Source organism: Dendrobates tinctorius, unplaced genomic scaffold (genome assembly GCF_039654945.1).
Source record: "Dendrobates tinctorius isolate UK_male_01 unplaced genomic scaffold, ASM3965494v1 ptg000177l, whole genome shotgun sequence".
In the NCBI taxonomy this organism is placed as follows: Eukaryota; Metazoa; Chordata; class Amphibia; order Anura; family Dendrobatidae; genus Dendrobates; species Dendrobates tinctorius.
Genome location: NW_027361844.1, coordinates 17,084,233 through 17,111,429, shown reverse-complemented (window position 1 = coordinate 17,111,429; position 27,197 = coordinate 17,084,233). Strand labels below are relative to the sequence as shown.

The window sequence follows — 27,197 nt, the reverse complement described above, 5'->3', positions numbered from 1 at the left end:
CTCTCTGCCCATGATGTCGCTATTGCCCTAGTGGAATGGGCCCTAAGTCCTACCGGTATAGGAAACCCTTCGGCCTCGTACGCCGGTGATAATTGTCTTAATCCACCTTGCCAGGGTCTGTGTAGCTGCGCTTTTACCCTTATTTTTACCGCCGTACTGGATAAATAGTTTTGTGTCCTGTCGCCAATCCCGGGTGACCTCTAGGTAGCGGATGACTGCACGTCTAACATCCAGGGAATGGAACAGTTTTTCTTTATCATTCTTTGGGTCTGGACAAAATGAGGGTAGGATTATCTCCTGGTTTAGATTTTGCGGAGATGCTGCTTTCGGGAGGAACCTCGGGTCTAGCTTGAGCACTATGTGATCCTCAAAGATCTGAATGTAGGGGTTCTGGACTGAGAGGGCCTGGATCTCGCCTAAGCGCTTGGCTGAGGTGATCGCTACCAGAAATACGTTTTTTTGTGTGAGCTTTGCAATGTCTACCTCTGATATTGGCTCATAAGGGGGTCTACACAGAGAGTTGAGGACTAGATTTAGGTCCCACGGGGGGACCGTCCTTCTTAATGTGGGTCTTAACCTCTGGGTGGCTTTGGTAAATCGCGCTATCCATGGATGGGAGGATAGGGAGAAATTGAAGAAAGTCCTTAGGCCGCTATCTGGACCTTGAGTGTGCTCGGGGTTTGGCCCTTATCAAATCCTGCCTGTAGGAAATCTAGGATTTGAGGGATATTGGGCCGAGACAGGTCTAAAGGGGCACTACCACTTTCTGAGCAGAACCTCTTCCAGACCTTACGATATATTGCCCGCGTGACAGGTGTACGGCTGGCCTGTAATGTAGAGATCACTTGGTCCGAGAGGCCACTGGACTTCAGGATGTCCCTCTCAGGATCCATGCTGCTAGTTGCAAACTTCCTGGGTTTGGGTGTTGAACTGGGCCCTGGGCAAGTAGGTCCGACGACGTTGGTAGATGGAGTGGTCCCTTCTGAGCCATTTTCTTGAGGAGGGGAAACCAACTCCGCCGGGGCCAAAAGGGTACGATTAGCATCACCCGAGCTCCCTCCTCCTGGATCTTTCTGAGAACCCTTGGTATTATGGCGATAGGGGGGAACCCGTATAGTAGTCCCCCTCTCCAGCTCTGGTTCAGGGCGTCGATCTCTTCCGGATGGTCCGCCGGATTGAGGGAGTAGAACCTCTCCAGCTTGGCGTTTCTTCTTGTCGCAAAGAGGTCCAGTTGGGGTGTCCCCCAGCGATGGCACAAGTCCATGAAGATCTCTTCTTTTAGCTCCCACTCGGTGGCCCGGACTTCTTGCCTGCTTAAGTAGTCGGCTATATTGTTTTGGGAGCCTTCCAGGTGTATTGCTGACAAGGAGTGGGTGTTTTCTGCCCAGGTGAGAATGCGAGCCGCAAGGTCCTGAAGCTTCCCATGCTTTGGACCCCCTTGGTGGCGTAGGAAGGCCACTGTGGTCACGTTGTCCGACATGATCTTTATATGCTGGTTCTGTAGGCATGACTTTTTTCTCTTCAGCGTTTCCCAAACTGCTCGTAGTTCTCGGTAGTTTGAGGACTGTAAGCTGATGTTCTTGGGCCATGTTCCTTGCAGGTATCTTCCCTCTAGGTGAGCTCCCCATCCTTCTCTGCTGGCATCCGTGGTGATGGTCACACAAGGAGACAGGATCCAAGGAACCCCGTCTGATATTTCTGTGGTTGGTCCACCACTTCAGGGATGATCTAAAAGCTGGAGACGGCCGGAACTTCTTGTCCAGTGAGGACTGTCGTCTGTCCCATCTTGACAGGATCTCCCTCTGCAGGATTCTTGTGTGGGCCTGGCTCCACATAACGCAGGGTATGCATGCGGTTAGGGTGCCCAGAATCTTCATCGCGGTCCTTATCGAAACCTGGTGCTGACCGAGCTGACGAACCTTGTCCATGATGGGCCTTTTCTTCTCTTCGGGTAAGAGTGAGATTCTTCTTCTGGAGTCCAACATGACCCCCAGGAATTTTTTCTGAGAACTGGGCCGAAGATCTGACTTTTCTCTGTTCAGGATCCAACCTAGGCTCTTGAGCCTGGAAATTACTGAAATGAGTTGTTCCTTCAACTCCTCCACTGTACGGAATACCACTAAAAAGTAGTCTAAGTAAGGCACGATGATTATGCCCTCCTGTCTTAAATTTGCCACGACTTCGGCGACCAGTTTCGTAAAAACTCGAGGTGCTGACGCCAAGCCGAACGGAAGGGCCTGGAACTGAAAGTGGTAGTATCTGCCGCCTTTCTTTAGGGCGAAACGTAGGAACCTCCGAGATTGAGGATGGATGGGCACGTGATAATACGCACTTTTTAAGTCTATAGTGCACATGGAAGCGTTCTGGTCTATCAGCGGGATGGCGGTCTTCAGGGATTCCATTCGGAATCTCTTGTACCGAATCCATTGATTTAATGGTTTTAAATTTATGATGGTTCGGCTTTCTCCCGACGGTTTTTTTATCGTGAAGAGAGTTGAATAGTGCCCCTGACATCTCTCTGTTTCTGGGACGGGAACCACTACCTCGGTCTTTAATAAATCTTCTATGTCGGCCCATATAGGATCTATCAGGGCTCTGGAACGGGGTTCTGTGACCACGAATCGTGCAGGGGGGGGTTTTTGTAAACTCGAGGGAATAACCCTGGGAAATTGTATTGAGGACCCATGGGTTTTGGGAGATGAGTCGCCAAGCCCCCGCAAAGTGTCTGAGACGCCCCCCTACCAGTATGGCGTCATTGTCTTCTGCTTCTGGAACTTTGCCCGGAACGAGACGGGGGAGCCCTACTTTTCCCCCCCTTCGAATATTCCCAGCGAGGAGATTTCCCCTTCCCTCTATATTCCTGCCTTTGGTAAGGACGGAATCTCTGAAAGGAAGACTGCTTTCTAGATTTCTCCTCTGGAAACCCTTTTTTGTCGTCAGAGGCACTCTCTAGAATCTTATCTAAAGCCGGCCCAAATACTTTCCCCCCCTGAGAAGGGTATGGAACATAATTTATTTTTAGACTGGTAGTCCCCCGACCAGGTTTTCATCCATATGGCTCGACGGGCCGCGTTGGATAAAGAGTTATTCCTGGCCGCAAATCTTACAGATTCCGCCGAAGCATCCGCCAGAAAACCAGTTGCGATCTTTAACAGGGGAATGCTCTCAAGGATATCGCCCCTAGGGGCTTTTTCCTTTAATTGTTGTTCCATCTGGTCGATCAATAGATGCATGGACCTAGCGACTGAAGTGGCGGCTATGTTTGCTTTCATCACCGCCACTGAGGCCTCCCAAGCCCTCTTCAAGAGCATGTCGGCCTTTTTGTCCATGGGTTCTCTGAGACTGGAAGAGTCCTCAAAGGGAATTGAGGTCTTCCTCGACACCTTAGCCACCTGGGAATCGATTTTAGGCACCTCATCCCAAGTGTTGATGTCTTCCGGGTTAAATGGAAGTCACAGTTTAAAGTCTCGCGGCACAATCAGTCTTTTCTCGGCATCCTCCCATTCCTCCAGGATCATCGCCCGGATATGGTCATTGACTGGGAAGACCTGACGGACCTTGGCTCTTAGCCCCCCGAACATCGCGTCCTGGATGGATTGCTCCTTCGGGGCTTCCTCGATCTGCATCGTACTCCTCACTGCCCTGAGGAGCTCGTCCGTATTCTCTGATGTGAAGAGGTACTTTTTCCCTGTCTCCAGGGGTTCAGAGGTGATCTCGCCTTCTTCCTCCGAGTCCGTACCCCGCATCTCCTCCTCTGAAGACTGGTCGGACTCCCATCTTGGTCTTTTGGATTGGGACCGGTCGGCCGACTGCGTGGGCAGCCATGCAGAGACGGAGGCCTGGACCTCCTCTCTGACCACTGTGCGCATCTCCGTGAGGAACGTGGCCTGCTCTCCTCTGATGATCCGCAGGGTACAGTCCTCACATAAGGGTTTCTTCCATGTGGTCGGCAGCTTGCTGGCACAGATGGGGCATTTGGGCTTGCTTGATCCCCTAGATGCTGCTGCTGCCGCCGCGGTCGGCGCTGACTTGTCCTAACAAAGAACAGGAGACCGTTTTACTCACAGCTCCCGTCTTTGAACTCACAGCCCACCCTGCCTCCTACTCACGGACGCTGGGTCTGGCTCGCTCCTGCGTCCGTGTTCTCCGTCCATGATGCCGCGCTGAAGGTGACCGGTCTGTACCGCTGCCCCCGCTTTCCCCCCGCTCTTATCCTACCTTATCTTGCGCTGGAAACGCTTCTCCCGTCCATGACGCTTCCTTCTGACGACGCAGGCCCAAACCGGAAGTCGTCATACCCGGCGACCGGAAGTGACGCGGCCGCCGGCTCTCGCGGGAGTCGCGCCGGGGGGAGCGCTACATCGTCCCGGAGCGACGCTCCACGGGACCGCAGGCGGGAAACTCTCATGCCTGTCCTTACAGGGACAGGAAAAACACTGGAGTGGTGTGGGAGGGGACCTTTTAACCTCTCATGTATTTCCAGTCCCTGCAAGGATGAAAGGTGAACCCCCATGGTGCTGTCAGGATAGGACGTCCTGGAAAATCCTTTTTGTTGGTTTCTCTTGCATAGCCACATTTTTTTATCAAGCATGCTAAGTTCCTTCATTTATATAAGGTGCTCTATTACATTCTGCACATGAATAATACATTGTATGGTGCTATTTTTGTACCTATTGTCTTTTTGAATATCTAGCCACTCACAGTATATTACTGCTCTCCTAGGGGTGTGTCTTTAGGGCTTTATCTTAAGCCTATTTTGGTGTCTGTTGTATATGTCATGTCTATGACTTTTTAAATGTTTTTATATGGTGTTGTCTATGTGTACCTAATAAAATTATCGTATTGAGGTGATCCCTGTTTTTTGGTCAGTAGCTTTCTCTTCATATTTTTCCCAAGCCCACGGCTTAGTAATGGAGAAGCGTCTATAAGACAGCTATCCATTAATAATCTTATAGTTACATGGTAAATAAAGAATTCCACTGAATCCCTCGTCTCCTGTAATAAAACAAAAATAAAAAAACAACCATATCTCTCACCTCTGTCGTTCTGTCCAATGCCGTAATTCATGTCTGGGGGAAAAATAACTTTCAACCTGGACGGTGTCAAGATGCGACCATCCAGGCTGAGAACCACTGGTGAATGAGCTGCTGCGAGTGCAGCATCAGTGACCCATGGTGATGTCATTGAGGTTACCGCCGCTCAGTGACGCTGCGCTCCCAGGACTGCTGTGACCTCAGCACCGTGGGAAAAAGTCAGTGATGAGGTCACCGCACTTCAGCTCAGTGTCTTCACAGCCGATGACGGTAAGAAATTCTCATTCTCCTAGGTGATCTAGGGTAGTGAATGGTTTGCTGGCAATACCCCTGGTTTACACTATTTACGTGTGTGTACAGCGTTACCAATCCTGCTTAAGGTTGAAGTGATTTCCAAGTGCAGATAGGGCATAGAGAAGGCTCTGCATCTGTAAATTAGGGAGGGGCGATTAATCAAGTTAATTTGAATATGCCATAATAGATTGGCACAATTCAAACTTTTATAGAATCAAAAAATGTATTTTTAGCCTTGCAAATTCTCCTCCCGGCAACGCAGTTTTTTGGTATTGGCTGCTGAGCTCCATGACTGGCAATAGCAGCTCAAACCTGAGCGGAGGTAACCATCAAGAGGCGAGAAGCGCCAGAGCTGTGATGTACTGCCAAGTCGCATCGACACTACCTGTATTAACCACCTCCATGGGAAAGCACTGTTCTAACAACAGTTCAAGTGCAGGGAGAGAGAGCAGCAGCTACATAGTCACTGCACCTCCCTGCAACTTCTCCTGTCAGCTCAGGCTGATAGGAGGTTAAATAGAATAATACCCCTGGTGTCGACTACATGCTTTCCAGGATAAAATCATAAGAAAAAAAATTATATATACGGTAAATATTTCTGGTGCATGTTATAGTAAATTTGCTGTGATTGCCCAATCCTTCCCCTTCCCTACATAATAGAGAAAGAAAATTAAGATTAAACACAAGTTCAGATAAAATAAAAAAATATCAAAGATTTTATTTTTTGCAAATTGCACACACAGCCCTGGCTGTAACTGAACATCTAAATGGCTGTCAGTCTGGAAAATGAAGCAGAATACATAATCCAAGCCATGCCTGATCTATAATGAAAGGACTCTCGTGTTTTGTGGGAGCAGCGACTGTAAATCATGTAAAGCAGTCTCAGGAGATACAGATGCCTAGTAAATTCCCCATAGGTGAGCAGTAAACAGGTTTATGTCGGAGTGCTTTCATCGGTAGTGCAAACCATCTTCTCACTCCACCTATAACTGAAACCAAACCTGTTATTACTCCGAGAGAGACTCCCAAGCAAAGAGGAAATTGGCCAGTCATCTAGCAAAGATACAAACCCTTATAGGGTGACAGCACCCATCAGTGAGGGCAGCATCGACAGATATCAAATGACTACACAAACGGGGGGGGGGGGGGGGACATGAGGACGCATCGCTTCTTACCTCCAATGGTGGTCTCCTGAAACTCATCAAACTGGCCCTTGACAAACCTCAGCACAAGACTGGACTTTCCTACAGCCATATCTCCAAGCAGCACCAGTTTGAACTGGCAGATTTTCGTCTGGCCCACTCCATTAGCCCGTGTACTTCCCAGGTTAGCCATGGTGCCGTCTGTCTCCAGTAATCAGTCTTTTCCAGTCCTCTGAAGGATAATATTGGCCGTTCAATTACGTGAAATCCTAAGTAACCTTCAGGAAACACTCTGCCAGGAAAAAAAAAAGTTGAGTTTTCTGGTTAGCGCACAAGTTAAATTATACAAATACGTGAGTACCGGCACTTGGGAGCCAGCGGCACCGCGCGTCCGACAGCTATGTTTGGATAACCTGACTGAATGGCAAATATGTAAGAAGTGGAATTTCCTAATGTTCCTAATGTTACAGTGGTAAGAAGCCAATGCAAAGAAAGGCATAAAGACAGCTGGAATTCACAGCCATCCAAAATTAATACATTAACCCCTTCACCCTCGGGCTATTTTTTTCCTTTCCTTCCCTTCTTCCAACTCATTTATTTTTCCGTCAACATAGCCATTTATATTACAGATTATGCACTGGAAAACAGGAAAAAAAAACTCCAAGTCCGGTGAAATTGCAAAGAAAAGTGCAATTCTACTTTTTTTTTTTTTTTTTCTATTTAGTTACCATGTTTACTAAAGGCCCCCCGTCTGTGTGTGACACGCATCAGCGACCGCCCCCACCCCGCCGGGTATCGCTGATTGCGCAGGATCGTCCTGGGCCATATTTTGATCGTTGGTCTCCCGCTGGCCAGCATGCATCGCTGTGTGTGGCAGCAGGAGACCAACGATCAGCGTGCTCCCAGCGCTGTAAGCAGACGCTGCGAGCTGGTATCCAAGGTAAATATCGGGTAACTAAATGCGCGCGTCGCTTAGTTACCCGATACTTACGGGGAAGTGATCAAACTGATGTGTGAAACAGGCCTTATACATTTTGGTGCAGATACAATGTTTTAATCGCCTGTTATTGCATTTTACTGCAACGTTACAGCAGCCAAAAAAAACCCAATTCTGGCATTTCTATTTTTTTTTCCGTTACACCGTTTACCAATCAGATTAACTTATTTTATATTTTGACAGATCAGACATTTCTAAACGTGGTGATACCAAATGTGTATTTTTGTTTACGTGTTATTTTTCCCTAGGTCAAAAGGGAGGTGATATGAACTTTTTATTATTAAAAACATTATTTTCACTTTTTACTGTATTTAACAGTCCCTTTGGGGGACTTGAAGCGGAGATCACCCGATCGCTTGTGCCATACATAGCAGGGCAGGCAGGTATGGGGGTTATCAGCAGACCCCCAGCTGTCATGGCAACCCATCAGTGCCCCACGATCCTGTCACAGGTGAGTGCTGATAGGAGCGTGAAATGCATGTTCCCTGCCAGTGCATGTTAAATGCCGCCGTCAGATATTGACAGTGATTTAACAGGTTAACGGCACATGATGGCTGATTAAATCAGACATCTTGTGCAGGGAAAAAAAGCAGGCTCAGCATGCGAGCCGACATCAAAGGCAGGGACACGGCATAAATATACGTCATATGTCGTGAAGGTGTTAATCTATACGACCTACTATGATCCGGCCCAGTAACAATTCATGGCAATATGACAAGAGTCGCTTTCTGACCATAAAAGTACACCATCTTGTGTCATTGTCACAGTGTGGACACATTAAGTAGTTTCAGTAGACGGTTGACTGTTAGGGTCCAGATTATTATTATTTATATAGAACCATTGATTCCATGGTGCTGTACATGAGAAGGGGTTACATACAAATTACAGATATCACTTACAGTAAACAAACTAACAATGACAGACTGATACAGAGGGAGATGACCCTACCCTTGCGGGCTTACATTCTACAGGATGGTGGGGAAGGAGACAGTAGGTTGGGGGTTGCAGCAGCTCTGATGATGGTGAGGTGGTAGCTCCGGTAGTGGTGATTCAAAACCATTGGCAGAATTAAGGTACCGTATGTCAGCACTTGCTGGTCCACTGTGGTTCCTTTAAAGTGTCTATCTGGGACTTTTATATAAAAATAAAAAAAAATTTATCCAAGCACTAACAGGCAGGTAATTGCAACTTGCCTGCCTGTTGTGTCCGATGCCGTCCTTCCCCATTACAGAGAGGTCACAGACCGCTCCTGCCGGGGATTCAGGATTATGTTCTAGTAATTTGTCAAACTGTGAAAAGTTCTACTCAGCCCTTATAAACACTGCGTGACATCCCCTACAACCTGCCACTATTGCAGTCACGTTCCAACAAATATTCTGACACATCTGACCAACTATTCAGCAACATGAGTAAAGCCCCCTTCACACATAGCGAGATCGCTAGCGATATCGCTAAAGAATCACCGCTACATGTGACACGTACCTGCGACCCCGGCCCCCCGCTGGATATCGCTGATCGAAGCGAACGCCCAGGGCCATTTTCTCCTCGCTGGCGTCCCGCTGGTGCCGACTAGCGACACATGGACGCAGGCAGAAGTCGTCATCATTGCTGCGACTGACAGGTAACGACCGCCGACGGACTGCTGCGTTGCTGGTGAGATCTGTCCGTTTGGCAGCGCACTAGCGACCATTTAGCGATGCACCAGCGATCCTGACTGGGTCATATCGTTGTCGGGATCGCTGGTGCATCGGTAAATGTACGGGAACCTTACATGAACACTGAGCTGATGGTCTGCTATGGATGACAATGGACATTCATACTGTAAGGCAGAAGTCTCCCTAATACCTTACTCCGTACTGTCATTATTAAAGTTCCAATTGTGATGTAAACTCTATGTTTCGGATCTAGGGAAGATCATATCCCCGACTGAATATTTGTAATAGTTTACCGACTAAACTATATTCATGAAAAATGTCCCATTATCTTGCTGCTTTAGAGCCACTGTAAAGGCCCCCTATAGAGAGTAGACAAATGTTGGACGAACCCACCGACATGTTCAGCTGGCAGTGTAATGCGCATGGGGGTGCCGGCCAACTGATGGTCGGAGAAGACCACGATCGTTTATGACCAATTTCGGACTGCCAAACTCTTGGTTTTCCCAGAGATAAGCCACTGGACAATATTACAACTGGCTGCTTTTTCATATGGAACACAGGAACACTCAACTGAACGCCTGCTTCTGTTTATGGGAGAGTCGGCTGAAGCACCTTTCAGCCAACTTCCATCTTATGTGCGTGGCTGGCATAAGTCCTTCACCTAGCTAGCCGGTCTACAAATTTACTATCGATCTGTGCAGGAGCTGTTAGCCACTTGCACATTGACAAACATTGGTCAGAGTCCAATCCGTATCTAGCCCCTTTGGCACACAGAACAATGACCCAAAAATATGCCAATATTAGAGATAGCAGAAGAGAAGATGAAGGCTATTGTACATGGCAAATCAAAAAGGAACAAGGATGGAAATCTTTCAAGTTAGATAGGGAAGCTCACACAGGCTGATGACTGGGAGTAACCCTTCAATAGTTGCAGAAGAGGAAATCATTCCAGAAATGAAGCTGTGCTGACACATGAGAGCTAGCGAAGCAACAGCGTCCTGGACACACAGCCCTCACTGTATTCCTGGGAGGATCACATCCACATGACAAAAGTCTGAAGCTAAGAGTAGGCTGCGTATCAGAGGGTTTTGTTTTTTTTTTTAACTAAAAGTTAAATATCTGAAAATCACCAGTACAGACCTGTATGCTATGGAATTTACCATAGTTCTAATGATGAAATGTTCTGCGCTGGGAACAAACAAGTCTGCTGTCATATAAACACGGCACATTTCTAGGCAAGTTAACACCTCCTGAGCCTTTTACATAAGAATCTAGTGAGGATAAATGGGCTGACATAGCGGGAAAAAATCCATCATGTGATATGAAAGCTAAAGTCAGGCTTGTGCTGTGACAACAATTACTGATTGATTTGTTTGCTCATGCACTAGGCAGCCCTTTCCTATTCTCCACACTAAAACATTACTAATCTGATTGCACTGCTTTCATTTAGAAAGGAAAAGAATGCAAAGTACAGATAAATATCTCCCAGTGACTTGTTCCCAAGGACTTTGCAAGACGACTCCCAAGAAAAACTGATCAATTGTGTTAAGGGGGCTTTACACATAGCGATATCGCTAGCAATATCGCTAAAGCGTCACCGATTTTGTGACGCAGCAGCGATATTGCTAGCGATATCGCTACATGTGATACTTACCTCCGACCGGCTCCCCCGCTGGTTATCGGTGATCGCGTGAGATCAGCCTGGTCCATTTCTCGTCGGCTGCTTCCTGCTGGCGCCGACGAGCCACGCGTGGACGTCATCATCACCGCATCTGACAGATAAGTAACGACCGCTGCTGAGATCTCCCTGTTTGACAGCTCACTAGCGACCTTTTAGCGATGCACCAGCAATCCTGACCGGGTCATATCGTGGTCAGGATCGCTGGTGCATCGCTAAATGTAAAGGGGCCCTTACACCTTGTACAGGGCCTGAGCTGGGCCATGAATTTGGTGCAATTCAATGAAATCAAACATTTTGTATTTTTATCTTGCATGGTGAATGCCATTAATAGAAGTACAAAATACACTGCTCAAAAAAATAAAGGGAACACTTAAACAACAGAATATAAATCCAAGTAAATCAAACTTCTGTGAAATCAAACTGTCCACTTAGGAAGCAACGCTGATTGACAATCAATTTCACATGCTGTTGTGCAAATGGAATAGACAACAGATGGAAATTATTGGCAATTATCAAGACACCGTCAATAAAGGAGTGGTTCTGCAGGCGGGGACCACAGACCACATCTCAGTACCAATGCTTTCTGGCTGTTTAGGTCACTTTTGAATGTTGGTTGTGCTTACACACTTGTGGTAGCATGAGACAAGACTCTACAACCCACAAAAGTGGCTCAGGTAGTGCAGCTCATCCAGGATGGCACATCAATGCGAGCTGTGGCAAGGTGGTTTGCTGTGTGTCAGCGTAGTGTCCAGAGGCTGGAGGCGCTACCAGGAGACAGGCCAGTAGATGTGGAGGGTGCCGTAGGAGGGCAACAACCCAGCAGCAGGACCGCTACCGCCGCCTTTGTGCAAGGAGGAACAGGAGGAGCACTGCCAGAGCCCTGCAAAATGACCTCCAGCAGGCTACAAATGGGCATGAGTCTGCACAAATGGTTAGAAACCGACTCCTTGAGAATGGTCTGAGGGTCCGATGTCCACAGATGGGGGTTGTACTCAAAGCCCAACAGGACGCTTGGCATTTGCCACAGAACACCAGGATTGGCAAATTCGCCACTGGCGCCCTGTGCTCTTCACAGATGAAAGCAGGTTCACACTGTGCACACGTGACAGAGTCTGGAGACGCCGTGGAGACAGATTTGCTGCCTGCAACATCCTTTAGCATGACCGGTTTGGCAGTGGGTCAGTAATGGTGTGGGATGGCATTTCTTTGGAGGGCCACACAGCCCTCCATGTGCTTGCCAGAGGTAGTCTGACTGCCATTAGGTACCGAGATGAGATCCTCAGACCCCTTATGAGACCATATGCTGGTGCGGTTGGCCCTGGGTTCCTCGTAATGTAGGACAATGCCAGACCTCATGTGGCTGGAGTGTGTCAGCAGTTCCTGCAAGATGAAGGCATTGAAGCTATGGACTGGGCCCGCCCATTCCCCAGACCTGAATCCAATTGAGCACATCATGTCTCGTTCCATCCACCAACGTCACGTTGCACCACAGACTGTCCAGGAGTTGGCAGATGCTTTAGTCCAGGTCTGGGAGAAGATCCCTCAGAAGACCATCCGCCAGCTCATGAGGAGCATGCCCAGGCGTTGTACAGTAGGGAGGTCATACAGGCACGTGGAGGCCACACACACAATACTGAGCATCTTTTCCTTGTCATGACATTTCCACTGAAGTTGGATCAGCCTGTAATTTGATTTTCCACTTTGATTTTGAGTATCATTCCAAATCCAGACCTCCATGGGATATTCATTTTGATTTACATTGATAATTATGTTTTATTGTTCTGAACACATTCCACTATGTAATGAATAAAAATTTGCAAATGGAATATTTCATTCAGAGATATCTAGGATGTGGTATTTTAGTGTTCCCTTTATTTTTTAGAGCAGTGTAAGTATACAGCTATCCCTGGAGAGTGACATGACAGCTTCATCACATGCAGGCTGCAGCCCACCAGCGGCCGCCCGTCAGCTGCAGCTCATCAACATTCCATCATGGCATACATCTGCTCTGACAAAATAGTAAAGGCTGCAGCCAAATAGGTTCCTACAGAGAAAAGGTTGGGGTTCCTGGTATATTCATTTCCAAAAACTAAGCCTCACTCAGATGGACGGGATGTGTTTAGGATGTGCCGTTATATTCTATGGAGCTGATCACATGTGCCTTAGTTCTTTTGTGACTACTCTATACTTTGACTATGTCCGTACAACACCTCTCCATCATAAGAGCTTGATTTTGTGGAATATATAACTTTCTGATCACTTATGAGTTTGTTTTTCAGCGAGAGAGAAACAATGCAATCATTTTTGTGTTCCCATTGTTATGGATGCAACAATACCAAATATGTGTGGTTCTTTTAACCAAACCAGTGTAAAATTGACAAGCAGCTAGATAGGCTTTGGTACATTACAGTCCTGGGGGGCATTGTAGGATCCCTAACTGCCAGAGCAATCTCTGTCTACCTATGTAACCATGTACAGTGGGTACGGAAAGTATTCAGACCCCTTTAAATTTTCACTGTTTCATTGCAGTCATTTGGTAAATTTTTTCTCATTAATGTACACTCTGCACCCCATCTTGACTGAAAAAAATACAGAAATTTAGACATTTTTACAAATTTATTAAAAGAAAAACTAAAATATTACATGGTCATAAGTATTCAGACCCTTTGCTCAGTATTGAGTAGAAGCACCCTTTTGAGCTAGTACAGCCATGAGTCTTCTTGGGAATGATGCAACAAGTTTCTCACACCTGGATTTGGGGATTCTCTGTGATTCTTCCTTGCAGATCCTTTACAGTTCCGTCAGGTTGGATGGTGAACGTTGGTGGACAGACATTTTCAGGTCTCTCCAGAGAGGCTCAATTGGGTTTAGGTCAGGGCTCTGGCTGGGCCAGTCAAGAATGGTCACAGAGTTGTTCTGAAGCCACGCCTTTGTTATTTTAGCTGTGTGGTTAGAGCTCATACTCACATGCGAGAAACTCGGACGAGTCTCGCACCTCAATACCCAGGCACTGCCTCCGGCACTCAGATCGGAGTGTTTAGCTGCATGTATTTCTATGCAGCTGAACGCTCCAATCCAAGTGCCGGCGGGAGTGCTGGGTATTGCGGTGCGAAACTCGTTCAAGTTTCTCGCATACGAGTATGAGCCCTTAGGGTCATTGTCTCGTTGGAAGGTGAACCTTCAGCCAAGTCTGAGGTCCAGAGCCCTCTGGAAGAGGTTTTCATCCAGGATATCTCTGTACTTGGCCTCATTCGTATTTCCTTCAATTGCAACCAGTCGTCCTGTCCCTGCAGCTGAAAAACACCCTCATAGCATGATGCTGCCACCACATTTCACTGTTGGGATTGTATTGGGCAGGTGATGCGTAGTGCCTGATTTTCTCCACACAGACCTTTTTGGTGATAATGCTAAGCGGTGTATCTTTGTCTCATCAGACCAGAGAATCTTATTTCTCATAGTCTTGGCGTCCTTCATGTGTTTTGTAGCAATCTCTATGTGGGCTTTCATATGTCTGGCACTGAGGAGAAGCTACCATCAGGCCACTCTGCCATAAAGGCCTGACTAGTGGAGGGCTGCAGTGATAGGAGAAAGTTCCACAAAGTCAACTATCTCCCTACTGCATCTGTGGAGCTCAGTCACAGTGATCTTGGGGTTCTTCTTTACCTCTCACCAAGGCTCTTCAGCTAAACTGAGCAATCGTGGGAAGACTTCTGGTGGTCCCAAACTTCTTCCATTTAAGGATTACTGAGGCCACTGTGCTCTTAGGAACCTTGAGTACTGCAGAAATTCTTTTGTAACCTTGGACAGATCTGTGCCTTACCACAATTCTGTCTCAGAGCGCCATGGCCAGTTCCTTTGATGCCATGATTCTCATTTGGTCTGACATGCACTGTGAGCTGTGAGGTCTTATATAGACAGGTGTGTAGCTTTACAAATCAAGTCCTATCAGTTTAATTAACCCCTTAAGCCCCAAGGGTGGTTTGCAAGTTCATGACCGGGCCAATTTTTACAATTCTGACCACTGTACCTTTATGACGTTTATAACTCTGAAACACTTCCATGGATCCCGGTGATTCTGACACTGTTTTCTCGTGACATTGTATTTCATGTTAGTGGTAAAATTTCATTCATATAACTTGCGTTTTTGTGAAAAAAATGGAAATTTGGCGAAAATTTCGCAATTTACTAAATTTGAATGTTTATGCCCTTAAATCACAGAGATACGGCACACAAAAAACTTAATAAATAACATTTCCCACATGTTTACTTTACATCAACACAATTTTGGAACCAAATTTTTTTTTGTTAGGAAGTTATAAGGGTTAAAAATTGACCAGCGATTTCTCATTTTTGCAACACCATTTTATTTTTACGGACCACATCACATTTGAAGCCACTTTGAGGGGTCTATATGATAGAAAATACCCAAAAGTGACACCATTCTAAAAACTGCACCCCTTAAGGTGCTCAAAACCACATTCAAGAAGTTTATTAACCCTTTAGGTGCGTCACAGGAATTTTTTGAATATTAAAAAAAAAAATAAAAAAAAAAAAAAAAAAAATGAACATTTAACTTTTTTTTTCACAAAAAAATACTTCAGGTTCAATTTTTTTTTTATTTTACCAAGGGTAACAGGAGAAATTGGACTGCAAACGTTATTGTGCAATTTGTCCTGAGTACGCTGATACCTGATATGTGGGGGGGGGGGGGGGGGACCACTGTTTCGGCGCATGGCAGACCTCAGAAGGGAAGGAGCGCCGTTTGACTTTTTCAATGCAAAATTGGCTGGAATTCAGATCGGACGTCATGTCACGTTTGGAGAGTCCCTGATGTACCTAAACAGTGGAAGCCCCCACAAGTGACCCCATTTTGGAAACTAGACCCCCCAAGGAACTTGTCTAGATATGTGGTGAGAACTTTGAATCCACAAGGGCTTCACAGAAGTTTATAAACGCCCAGGCGTGAAAATAAAAAAAATTTTTTTCCACAAAAATGATATTTTTGCCCCCAATTTTTTATTTTTCTAAGGGCAACAGGAGAAATAGGACCCCAAAAGTTGTTTTGCAAATTGTCCTGAGTAGGCTGATACCCAATATGTGGGAGAAAACTACTGTATGGGCACACGTCGGGGTTCGGAAGGGAAGTAGTAACGTTTTGGAATGCAGACTTTGATGGAATGGTCTGCAGGTGTCATGTTGCCTTTGGAGAGCCCCTAATGTACCTAAACAGTGGAAACCAGGGCTGTGGAGTCGGTAAGCCAAACCTGCGACTCCGACTCCTCAATTTCCCTTACACCGACTCCGACTCCAACTCCGACTCCCACACATATTGCTTATATTTAAGTGAAAAATTTATTGTAGTACAATGTGAACCTCAGACATTTAATCATTTTTATGATCCAATAATCAAGATATTTAGATAGAACAGAATATATATTGGTGTACTACCCGGTTTTCATTCTTTTTGGTACAGATACGATATGGATAGACAGATATGGATAAATGGATAGATAGAGCAGATTTCTAATCTGCTTTTGCTCTTGAAAACATTATCTATGAGCTCAAAAACCTTTCAGGTGATGCGGTTTTTTAAAAAGATGATCAGCTTTTGCAGCGGAAAAACGTATCCTCAAAAAACACAGGAAAAACGCTGTGTGTGAATGTAGCCTTAGATCAGGAATAGAACAGCCATTTATAGGATATTTTATAACTTTCCCAAACTCCTATTAAAAAATATTCAGCACATCCTGCATTGAATTATTTTACCCAATTTATTATATATTTTAGGAGTCGGAGTCGGTCCATTTTATACCAACTCCGACTCCACGAAAATGAGCACCGACTCCGACTCCACAGCCCTGGTGGAAACCCCCCACAAATGACCCCATTTTGGAAACTAGACGTCCTAAGGAACTTATCTAGGTGTGTGGTGAGCACTTTGAACCCCCAAGGGCTTCACAGAAGTTTATAATGCCCAGGCATGAAAATAAAAAAATCGTATTTTTTCCACAAACATGATCAATTAGTCCCCAATTTTTTTTTATTTTCCCAAGGGTAACAGGAGAAATTGGACCCCAAAAGTTGTTGTCCAATTTGTCCTGAGTACCCTGATACCTCATATGTGGGAGAAAACTACTGTATAGGCACACGTCGGGGCTCGGAAGGGAAGTAGTGACGTTTTGGAATGCAGACTTTGATGGATTGGTGTCTGCGGGTGTCATGTGCGTTTGGAGAGCCCCTGATGTACCTAAACTATTGAAACTCCCTACAAGTGACCCCATTTTGGAAACTAGACCCCCCCCCACGGAACTTATCTAGATGTGTGGTGAGCACTTTGAACCCCCAAGTGCTTCACAGAAGTTTATAACGCCTGGGCGTGAAATTAAAAAAATCATTTTTCTCCACAAAAATGATATTTTTGCCCCCAATTTTTTATTTTCCTAAGGGTAACAGGAGAAATTGGACCCCAAAAGTTGTTTTGCAATTTGTCCTGAGTATGCTGACACCCTATATGTGGGGGTAAAACACTGTTTGGGCGCATGGCAGAGCTTGGAAGGGAAGGAGCACCATTTGACTATTTCAACGCAGAATTGGCTGGAATTGAGATCAGACGCCATGTTGCATTTGGAGAGCCCCTGATGTGCCCAAACAGTGGAAACCCCCAATTCTAACTCCAACACTAACCCCAACACACCCCTAACCCTAATCTCAGCCCTAACCCTAGCCCTAACGGGAAAATGGAAAATACATTTTATTTTATTATTTTTCCCTAACTAAGGGGGTGATAACGGGGGGTTTTACTATTTATGGCGGTTTTTATGTTTGGCAGCTATCGCACGCTAAAAGACGCTTTTTATTGTAAAAATAGTTTTTGCATCACCACATATTGAGAGCTATAATTTTTCCGTATTTTGACCCACCGAGTCATGTGAGGTCTTATTCTTTGCTGGACGAGTTGACGTTTTTATTGGTACCATTTTCGGGCACCTGACATTTTTTGATCACTTTTTATTCCGATTTTTGGGACGCAGAATGAACAAAAACCAGCGTTTCATGAATTTCTTTTGGGGGGTGTGTTTACATAGTTCTGCGTGCGGTAAAATTGATAAAGCGGTTTTATTCTTCGGGTCAGTACGGTTACAGCGATACCTCATTTAGGTATTTTTTTATGTTTTGGCGGTTTTATGCAATGAAAACTATTTTATATAAAAAATAATTATTGCATTGCTTTATTCTACGAGCTATAACTTTTATTTTTTTGCGGATGACGCTGTATGGCGGCTCGTTTTTTGCGGGACAAGCTGACGTTTTCAGTGGTACCATGGATATTTATATGCGTCTTTTCGATCGCGCGTTAGTGCACTTTTTCTTCGGTGGTATGATAATAAATCATTTTTTGCTTCGTTTTTATTTTTATTTTTTAAGCGGTTCGCTAAAGGGGTTAACTAATGGGACAGTTTTATAGGGCGGGTCGTTACGGACGCGGCGATCAAAAAATGAATTTATTGGGGAATATTTTTTTTTTTTTTTTTTTACTAATTTATTTAGCGATTTTTTAAAAATTATTTTTACATTTTTTTTTTTTTAAACTTTTTTACATTGTCCCAGGTGGGACATCACTGTCCTGTGACAGATCGCTGATCTGTCACATCACAGATCAGCGATCTGTCACAGGCACTGCTGCAGACTTCCTCATGCCTGCGCTTTGCAGGCAGTGAGGAAGTCAGCTCCCTGCAGGCCCCCGTCGCCATCTTGGATCCGGGGGCCTGTAGGGAAAGAGCCCCCCGCAGCAGTGCTGCACATTGTGCTGCCGTGGGGGGCTCAGGGAAGCACGGAGGGAGCCCCCTCCCTGCCGATGCTTCCCTTTAACCCCCGGTACACCGCGATCGTGTTTGATCGCGGTGTACAAGGGGTTAACGTGTCGGGGGCGGTCCGTGACCGCCCCTGACACATTGTGCCGGGTGTCAGCTGTGATAATCAGCTGACACAGCGCCGCTGATCGCTATGACGTACTATCCCGTCCCTGGGAATTAAGTCCCAGGGCACATGGACGGGATAGTACGTCTCATGGCAGAAAGGGGTTAAACACAGCTGGACTCCAATGAAGGAGTAGAACCATCTCAAAGAGGATCACAAGGAAATGGACCGCATGTGACTTAAATATGAACGTCTGAGCAGAGGGTCTGAATATGACCATGTGCCATTTCAGTTTTTCTTTTTTAATAACTTTGCAAAAATTACTACATTTCTGTTTTTTTCAGTCAAGATGGGGTGCAGCGTGTACATTACTGAGAAAAAAAATGAACTTTTTTGAATTTACCAAATGGCTGCAAAGAAACAAAGTGAAAAATTTAAAAGGGGTCTGAATACTTTCCGTACCCACTGTAGATGCTGCAGTCAGCATGGACAGTAGAATCTAAGGGATTAAACAGGATGAGAGATACCTCCAATTCTCAGATCAAACAGTCGGGTGTTAGCTGTAAAAACAGTCATCACAATTCCTCCATATTATAATGACATGGGGTGTGAAAGCCATTGTGGCCATATATTTTGTTGTCGCACTGAATACATGATCTGGCACAAAGGGAAGTGGTAACCATGCTGGACACAGAGAAAGCCACCCATGAACACAATGCAGACATGGAACATTAGGAAAAGGGGTATTCTGGTTTCAGGTTATTTGTTTCATCATGAAATGTTACGAGTTCAGTTTTCAAGATCTCTGTTCGCTGCCATCTTATACAAGAACACAGGTAAGAAATACTGGGAAAAGGCAGCAGGATCCAAAAAAGGAAGGATTCCCTAGTATGATGTAAATAATCCTTGATCAGTATGTGATGAGAAGTTCTATTAAAACTCAGTTTTCATTTCTGCATGTCTGCTTACTGACCGCGCTTCCACCTCTATAGGCTATAAAGATGTGATGGTCGGTTGACCGCTATGCAGTTCATTAAATGGAAGCCCCCCCGATACACCTGCATAAGCAAAGCAACATTCAATGAAATTATAGCAAGCAAACACCGCACAATACTGCTTTCTATTAAACCTTGATCCTCTGCAATCAGGAGCCGTGTATGTAACACAGACGTGTCACCTGTGCTATCAGGAGCTGTATGTGTAACAGACGTGTGACCTGTATGATCAGGAGCCATATAAGTAACAGACGTGTCACCTGTGCGATCAGGAGCCGTATGTGTAACAGACGTGTGACCTGTATGATCAGGAGCCATATAAGTAACAGACGTGTCACCTGTGCGATCAGGAGCCATATATGTAACAGACATGTGACCTGTATGATCAGGAGCCATATATGTAACAGATGTCACCTGTGCGATCAGGAGCTGTATATGTAACATGGACGTGTCACCTGTGCGATCAGGAGCCGTGTATGCAACATAGACGTGTCACCTGTGCAATCAGGAGCCGTGTATGCAACATAGACGTGTCACCTGTGCAATCAGGAGCCGTGTATGTAACATAGATGTGTTACCTGTATGATCAGGAGCCATATATGCAACATAGACGTGTCACCTGTGCGATCAGGAGCCATATATGTAACAGATGTCACCTGTGCGATCAGGAGCTGTATATGTAACATGGACGTGTCACCTGTGCTATCAGGAGCCGTATGTGTAACAGACGTGTGACCTGTATGATCAGGAGCCATATATGCAACATAGATGTGTCACCTGTGCAATCAGGAGCCATATATGCAACATAGATGTGTTACCTGTATGATCAGGAGCCATATATGCAACATAGATGTGTCACCTGTGCGATCAGGAGCCATATATGTAACAGATGTCACCTGTGCGATCAGGAGCTGTATATGTAACATGGACGTGTCACCTGTGCTATCAGGAGCCGTATGTGTAACAGACGTGTGACCTGTATGATCAGGAGCCATATATGTAACAGATGTCACCTGTGCGATCAGGAGCTGTATATGTAACATGGACGAGTCACCTGTGCGATCAGGAGCCGTGTATGCAACATAGATGTGTCACCTGTGCAATCAGGAGCCGTGTATGTAACACAGACGTGTCACCTGTGCAATCAGGAGCCGTGTATGTAACATAGATGTGTTACCTGTATGATCAGGAGCCATATATGCAACATAGACGTGTCACCTGTGCGATCAGGAGCCGTGTATGTAACAGATGTCACCTGTGCAATCAGGAGCCGTGTATGTAACAGATGTCACCTGTGCGATCAGGAGCTGTATATGTAACATGGACGTGTCACCTGTGCGATCAGGAGCCGTGTATGTAACATAGACGTGTCACCTGTGCAATCAGGAGCCGTGTATGTAACAGATGTCACCTGTGCGATCAGGAGCTGTATATGTAACATGGACGTGTCACCTGTGCGATCAGGAGCCGTGTATGTAACATAGACGTGTCACCTGTGCAATCAGGAGCCGTGTATGTAACAGATGTGTCACCTGTATGATCAGGAGCCGTGTATGTAACAGATGTGTCACCTGTATGATCAGGAGCCGTGTATGTAACATAGATGTGTCACCTGTATGATCAGGAGCCGTGTATGTAACATAGACGTGTCACCTGTGCGATCAGGAGCCGTGTATGTAACAGATGTGTCACCTGTATGATCAGGAGCCGTGTATGTAACATAGATGCGTCACCTGTATGATCAGGAGCCGTGTATGTAACATAGATGCGTCACCTGTATGATCAGGAGCCGTGTATGTAACATAGATGCTTCACCTGTATGATCAGGAGCAGTGTATAACAGAAGGGCAGCTCAGTGGTTAGCACTGCAGACTTGCAGTGATGAAGACCTGGGTTCTAATCTCCCCAAGGACATCAGCAAGGAGTTTGTATGTTCTCTCTGTGTTTGTGTTGGTTTCCTCCCACATGCCAAAGACATACTGATAAGGAATCTAGATTGTTATTCCACACTTTACATTGGGGCTCACAAAGAATCAATCAGTACAATCAGCTCCCCGAAGCAGTCTATATGGGAACTCATAGGAAGCTGAATATAATTACACCTTGATCTCCAAGATCCAATATTTTATACCAGAGAACTCTACATTTGTCTTACATGTAAATGAGCTGCTCTAGGCGACGGGCCGGACACTGATCGCCCTGAGAATCTGCCTCCAGAGATTATGGTAAATGAAAGGGGTCATTAGCAGTGTGAGACTTGTAGACCAGGAGAGCAGACTGACAGTCATTACATGTCTCACACTGGTAACATCTCCTTTCAGCTGCAATAAACTCTGGAAGCAGAATCCATTAGAAGTTGGGTTATTAGCAATATTTACAATAAAAATTATGCTCTTTGTAATAAATCAAACAAGATAAAATGTTTATCACAACTAACATAACAAGAGGCTTCTCCAAATTCAGCACAAACTGTTCCATTTTATGGCTACTGCAGTGTCAGAATGGTTCAGCCCTTTCATGATCAGCATTTTTAGTACTTGGAGCACCTTTGGCTGTTATGAACTGCTGCTGATTTGATAACCAGACACCAGCTTCTGGTAGTGTTCCATAGGGATCTAAGCCCATTCCTCAGAGAGGACAGAAAGAGGCCCAAAGAGTTAAGAGGGCCATGCCTTGCACAAACATTGAATGTTCCTAGAGAGACAGGTGGAAACAGTTCACAAGTCAATATAAAAGGCAATGGCTGTGACAGAACCAAGACGTTATCACCGGCTGCCATCAGATTCCTGACAAGGCAAGAGATAAAAAACCCTCAAGTGACTGCAAAATAACTGCAGCAAGATTTTGTGGCAGCAGGTTCTCAGGTTTCCCACAGTAAATGATGAAGGGACGAAGGTCCTCGTGCCTGAACTTCAAGATTTACTGACCCAAAAGCACAAACAAGTGGATCTCATTAAGATCACAACCAGAACAAAAATCCACAGAAGTGGGAATTCTGTTCTTAGCAGTAATAAAACAAGACTTTGGGCCAACGAATCAGCGGTAAGTCTGGAGGAAAAAAAAAACTAAGAATACCCTAAAAAGAACTCCATGGCGGTGAATATGGCGGTGGCTTGGCGATGCTCCGAGGCTGTTAGTCTTACTCTGGCACCAGAAACCTGCAGTGTGCGGTTTGTAAGATGGATTCAATCAAGTCTCAGGAAATCCAAGGAGAAAATGACATGTGAGGAACATAAAGTCATTGGACCTGCCAACAGGACAGTGATCCCAAGAATTACTCAAAATCACCAAGGCTTGGTCTGAGAAGAAGTCCTGGAAGACTCTGGAGTGGCGCTCAGTCACCTGACGTGACCACATAGCAACGGACATGAAGAAGGCTGGTGCAGCACAGATCCAGGACCATTGGTGGCATGGAGGCTATGGGCCACGAGGTACGAAAGGCACTTGTCATGAAGAGGTGCAGAATCGGAAGACTGCAGTGGTCAGTAAACGAGGCATTATGTGCGAAAGTTAGAGAAACTACCGATTAGTGATGAGGAGTTACACTGTTATTGTCTCACTGATCTATTACAGCTCCCTCGACACCGCCGCACGCGCAGTGCACCCCTCCTCCGACACCAACACCGCCCCGCACCCCTCCTCCGACACCAACACCGCCCCGCACGCGCAGTGCACCCCTCCTCCGACACCAACACCGCCCCGCACGCGCAGTGCACCCCTCCTCCGACACCAGCACTGCCGCACATGTAGCACCCCGCCTCTGACACCGACGCAGCGCATTCCTCCGCCACACCCCAACTCCCCCCCAAGCACTGCCGCACGCCCAGCAGCACCCCAACTCCCCCCCAAGCACTGCCGCACGCCCAGCAGCACCCCAACTCCCCCCCAAGCACTGCCGCACGCCCAGCAGCACCCCAACTCCCCCCCAAGCACTGCCGCACGCCCAGCAGCACCCCAACTCCCCCCCAAGCACTGCCGCACGCCCAGCAGCACCCCAACTCCCCCCCAAGCACTGCCGCACGCCCAGCAGCACCCCAACTCCCCCCCAAGCACTGCCGCACGCCCAGCAGCACCCCAACTCCCCCCCAAGCACTGCCGCACGCCCAGCAGCACCCCAACTCCCCCCCAAGCACTGCCGCACGCCCAGCAGCACCCCAACTCCCCCCCAAGCACTGCCGCACGCCCAGCAGCACCCCAACTCCCCCCCAAGCACTGCCGCACGCCCAGCAGCACCCCAACTCCCCCCCAAGCACTGCCGCACGCCCAGCAGCACCCCAACTCCCCCCCAAGCACTGCCGCATGCCCAGCAGCACCCCAACTCCCCCCCAAGCACTGCCGCACGCCCAGCAGCACCCCAACTCCCCCAGCATTGCCGCACGCCCAGCAGCACCCCAACTCCCCCCCAAGCACTGCCGCACGCCCAGCAGCACCCCAACTCCCCCCCAAGCACTGCCGCATGCCCAGCAGCACCCCAACTCCCCCCCAAGCACTGCCGCACGCCCAGCAGCACCCCAACTCCCCCAGCATTGCCGCACGCCCAGCAGCAGAACCCCCCGGACACCAGCGCACGCTCAGTTGCTGCACACCCAGTCCCCGACAACAGCACTGGCCCCTGTACAATAAGGGGAGGCATAACGGAGGCTCAGGTACTCCAGATGTGACGCCTCCAGGACAGGAGCGGGGTCAGTACTGTGCCGCTGTTGGGGCTCTGCCACCTGCCCCATTACCGCAGAAGCTGTGCACACAGAGCCGCGCAGTGTAATCACGTCCCGCCGGAGCGGACCGCGCTGTAGCGTCCCAGCAGCCGGGCACTCAGCCGCACACACTCCCGGAGCCCGGTGTATCGGCCGGTGACTGGCAGCCCCGATTCTGTACACTACCAGTCCCCGGCACGTACTAGTCACGTGTGACAGCAGGCAGCGGCGCAGACAGGACAGAAGAGCTGCGCAGCTGGTGACGGGCAGGACTGATAGTTACCGGGCATCAGGCGGGGATCACTGACAGCTCCGCGCTCTGCCCGCTGTGGCCGCTGACTCTCCGGAGGGGGAGAACATCCTCCGCACACCAGAAAAGCTGGAAGCCACAGCTGACTGGTGGACGGGAGGTCACGTGATAGGACAGGAAGAGGCGGGGCTTATGCATGCTACATAACAATACAGCGCTGTGTCAGGAGACTGCGGCTGCGCGCCGGCAGCGGAGGCGGGGCCAGGTGTGCAGCACTCGGATGTGTTGGGGTGTGGGTCTTCGGCAGCACATTGATCGCAGCACACGTCCGCTGTGTCCAAAGCGCTGCCGACTTTTGAACGCAGATGAATGCGCATGTGGTCACTGGCTAGTTTCACATTAGCGTTTTTTTGCGCAGCGCATCGGGCGCAAAGAAAAACGCGAAACGAACGCGCGCTTTTTTTACGTCATGCGCACGCTGATGCGTCAAAAAAACGCAGCGTTGCTTGCGTTTTAGGCTAGTTTCACACTAGCGTTTATGAGCGCAGCGACGGCCTGCGCACGTCCGCTGCTAAGCCCCGCCCCCTGCCGTGCCCCGCCGGTAGCTCCGCCCACCGGTGCATGATGCTGCATGCGCCCTGCGTCCCCTATCTTTATCACAGGGGGCGCAGGCCGTGCGCAGTATGCGTTTGGCGGTGCATGCGCCTTTTTGACGGTGCGGCGACGCAACCAAACTGCAGCAGGTTGCTTTTGGCGCAGGTCTGCGCACCGTCAAAAGGACGCATGCGCTGCCAAACGCATACTGCGCAAGGCCTGCGCCCCCAGTGATAAAGATAGGGGACGCAGGGCGCATGCAGCATCATGCGCAGGTGGGCGGAGCTACCGGCGGAGGCGCTGCAGGGGCGGGGCTTAGCGGCGGCCGTGCGCAGGCCGTCGCTGCGCTCATAAACGCTAGGGTGAAACTAGCCTTGCATGCGTTTTTGCATGCGTTTGCGTTTTTTTATGCATATGCGTTTTTAGGTGTGTCATTTTTTCCATTGTGTAGAGAACATTCTAGACTTGTTTAATTCAAAAACGCATGCGCAAAAAAACGCAACCGTGCGCAAGACCATGCGCACGCATGCGTTCCCAAAGACTTCAATGTGTTTTTGCACATTCTGTGCGCAAGCGTGCGCATGCGTTTTTTTGCCGAGACAGGGCGCACCAAAAAATGCAACATGTTGCATCTGGCGCGAAAGACAAAAAAACGCATGCGCACGAAAACGCAAGTGTGCGCAAGACCATGCGCACGTCATGTTAAACATAGGTGCGCAGTGCGCATGCGCACGGGTGCGCACGATGCGCTGCGCACAAAAGCGCAAATGTGAAACCAGCCTGAGTCATGCAGAATCACCGCGTGCAATACATTGTATGGGTGAGATTTGTCCAGCAGAGACTTGCGATAAACAGCGACGCTGCGGTCTGGAGTCACACCGGATGTCCGTCTCTGGGTGACCCGCGGTCGTCAGTGCATGTATAGTGGGGTTTCTAGAACTACTCTCCGCTCTGCTGTAACATCTGGACGCTGCAGCAGTACACATCGTCCACCCCTCAGCGATTACTGACAGTGTGCACATACCTGCTACTGAACACAGTGAGGCTGCACGGTTCAGTGATCACATGGATTCACCTGCAACACCGTCAGCCCAGGATGACTGCTCACACTAAGTCCCGCCACTCGGTGCTTCACAGCGGGGACAATCATTTACATACACCATCCCATCTGCTCTCTTAACTTTTTTGACAGCTCTGCTGATTTTGCACATTGGTCATGTATTGTGAGATTTGGCCGACTACCTCCTTCCCTCAGGCTGAGTTCACACTTGTGTATGGCTGGTCCTCCCTTAAGCTCCGCCTACTTCTGCATGCGTCCTGCATACCTATCTTTAACATTGGGTATGCAGGGACATGCGTTGTATGTGGATGTGTCCACGTGTGGTATTTTGACGTGCCTGCCGACCGCATGGGAACGCAACATGTTGCATTTCTGTGTGTTCGGCGGGCACGTCAAAACGCCGCATGCATAGGCATCCACATACAACGCATGTCCCTGCATGCCCAATGTTAAAGATAGGTACGCAGGACACGTGGAAGTAGGCGGAGCTTAAGGCTATGTGCACACGTAACGGAACTCTCACGGAAATTACCGCGAGAATTCCGGAATTCCATTCCGCGGGAAAATCGCATTTTAAATTCCCGCGATTTTCCCGCGGAAAAACTAGCATTTTGCAAGCGTAATTAGCTTGCAAAATGCTAGCGTTCTCCAAGCGATCTATAGCATCGCTTGGAGAATCGATTGACAGGTTGGTCACACTCGTCAAACATAGTGTTTGACAAGTGTGACCAACTTTTTACTACTGAGGCCGCCTATGCGGCATCAGTAGTAAAAGATAGAATGTAAAAAAAAAAATAAAAAATACTGTTATTCTTACCTTCCGACGTCCCACGCATCCATTTCCAGTAATCCTTTGCAAAAATGCCCGCGATGACGTCTCGCGGT

General features: G+C 47.6%; 1 protein-coding gene across 1 annotated transcript in view; it reads right to left on the bottom strand.

Moving 5' to 3' along the window:
• Positions 1–24,848, bottom strand: part of LOC141054280 (ras-related protein Rab-5B-like) — a 55,337-nt gene extending 30,489 nt beyond the window's left edge. Inside the window, exons 1-2 of the mRNA XM_073551557.1 lie at positions 24,692–24,848; positions 6,503–6,761 (exon numbers count right to left, since the gene is read on the bottom strand). Of these exons, the coding sequence (XP_073407658.1) occupies positions 6,503–6,662 (160 nt within the window). The 5' untranslated portion in view covers positions 6,663–6,761; positions 24,692–24,848. The remainder of the gene's footprint in view (positions 1–6,502; positions 6,762–24,691) is intronic.
• Positions 24,849–27,197: the final 2,349 nt, after the last annotated feature.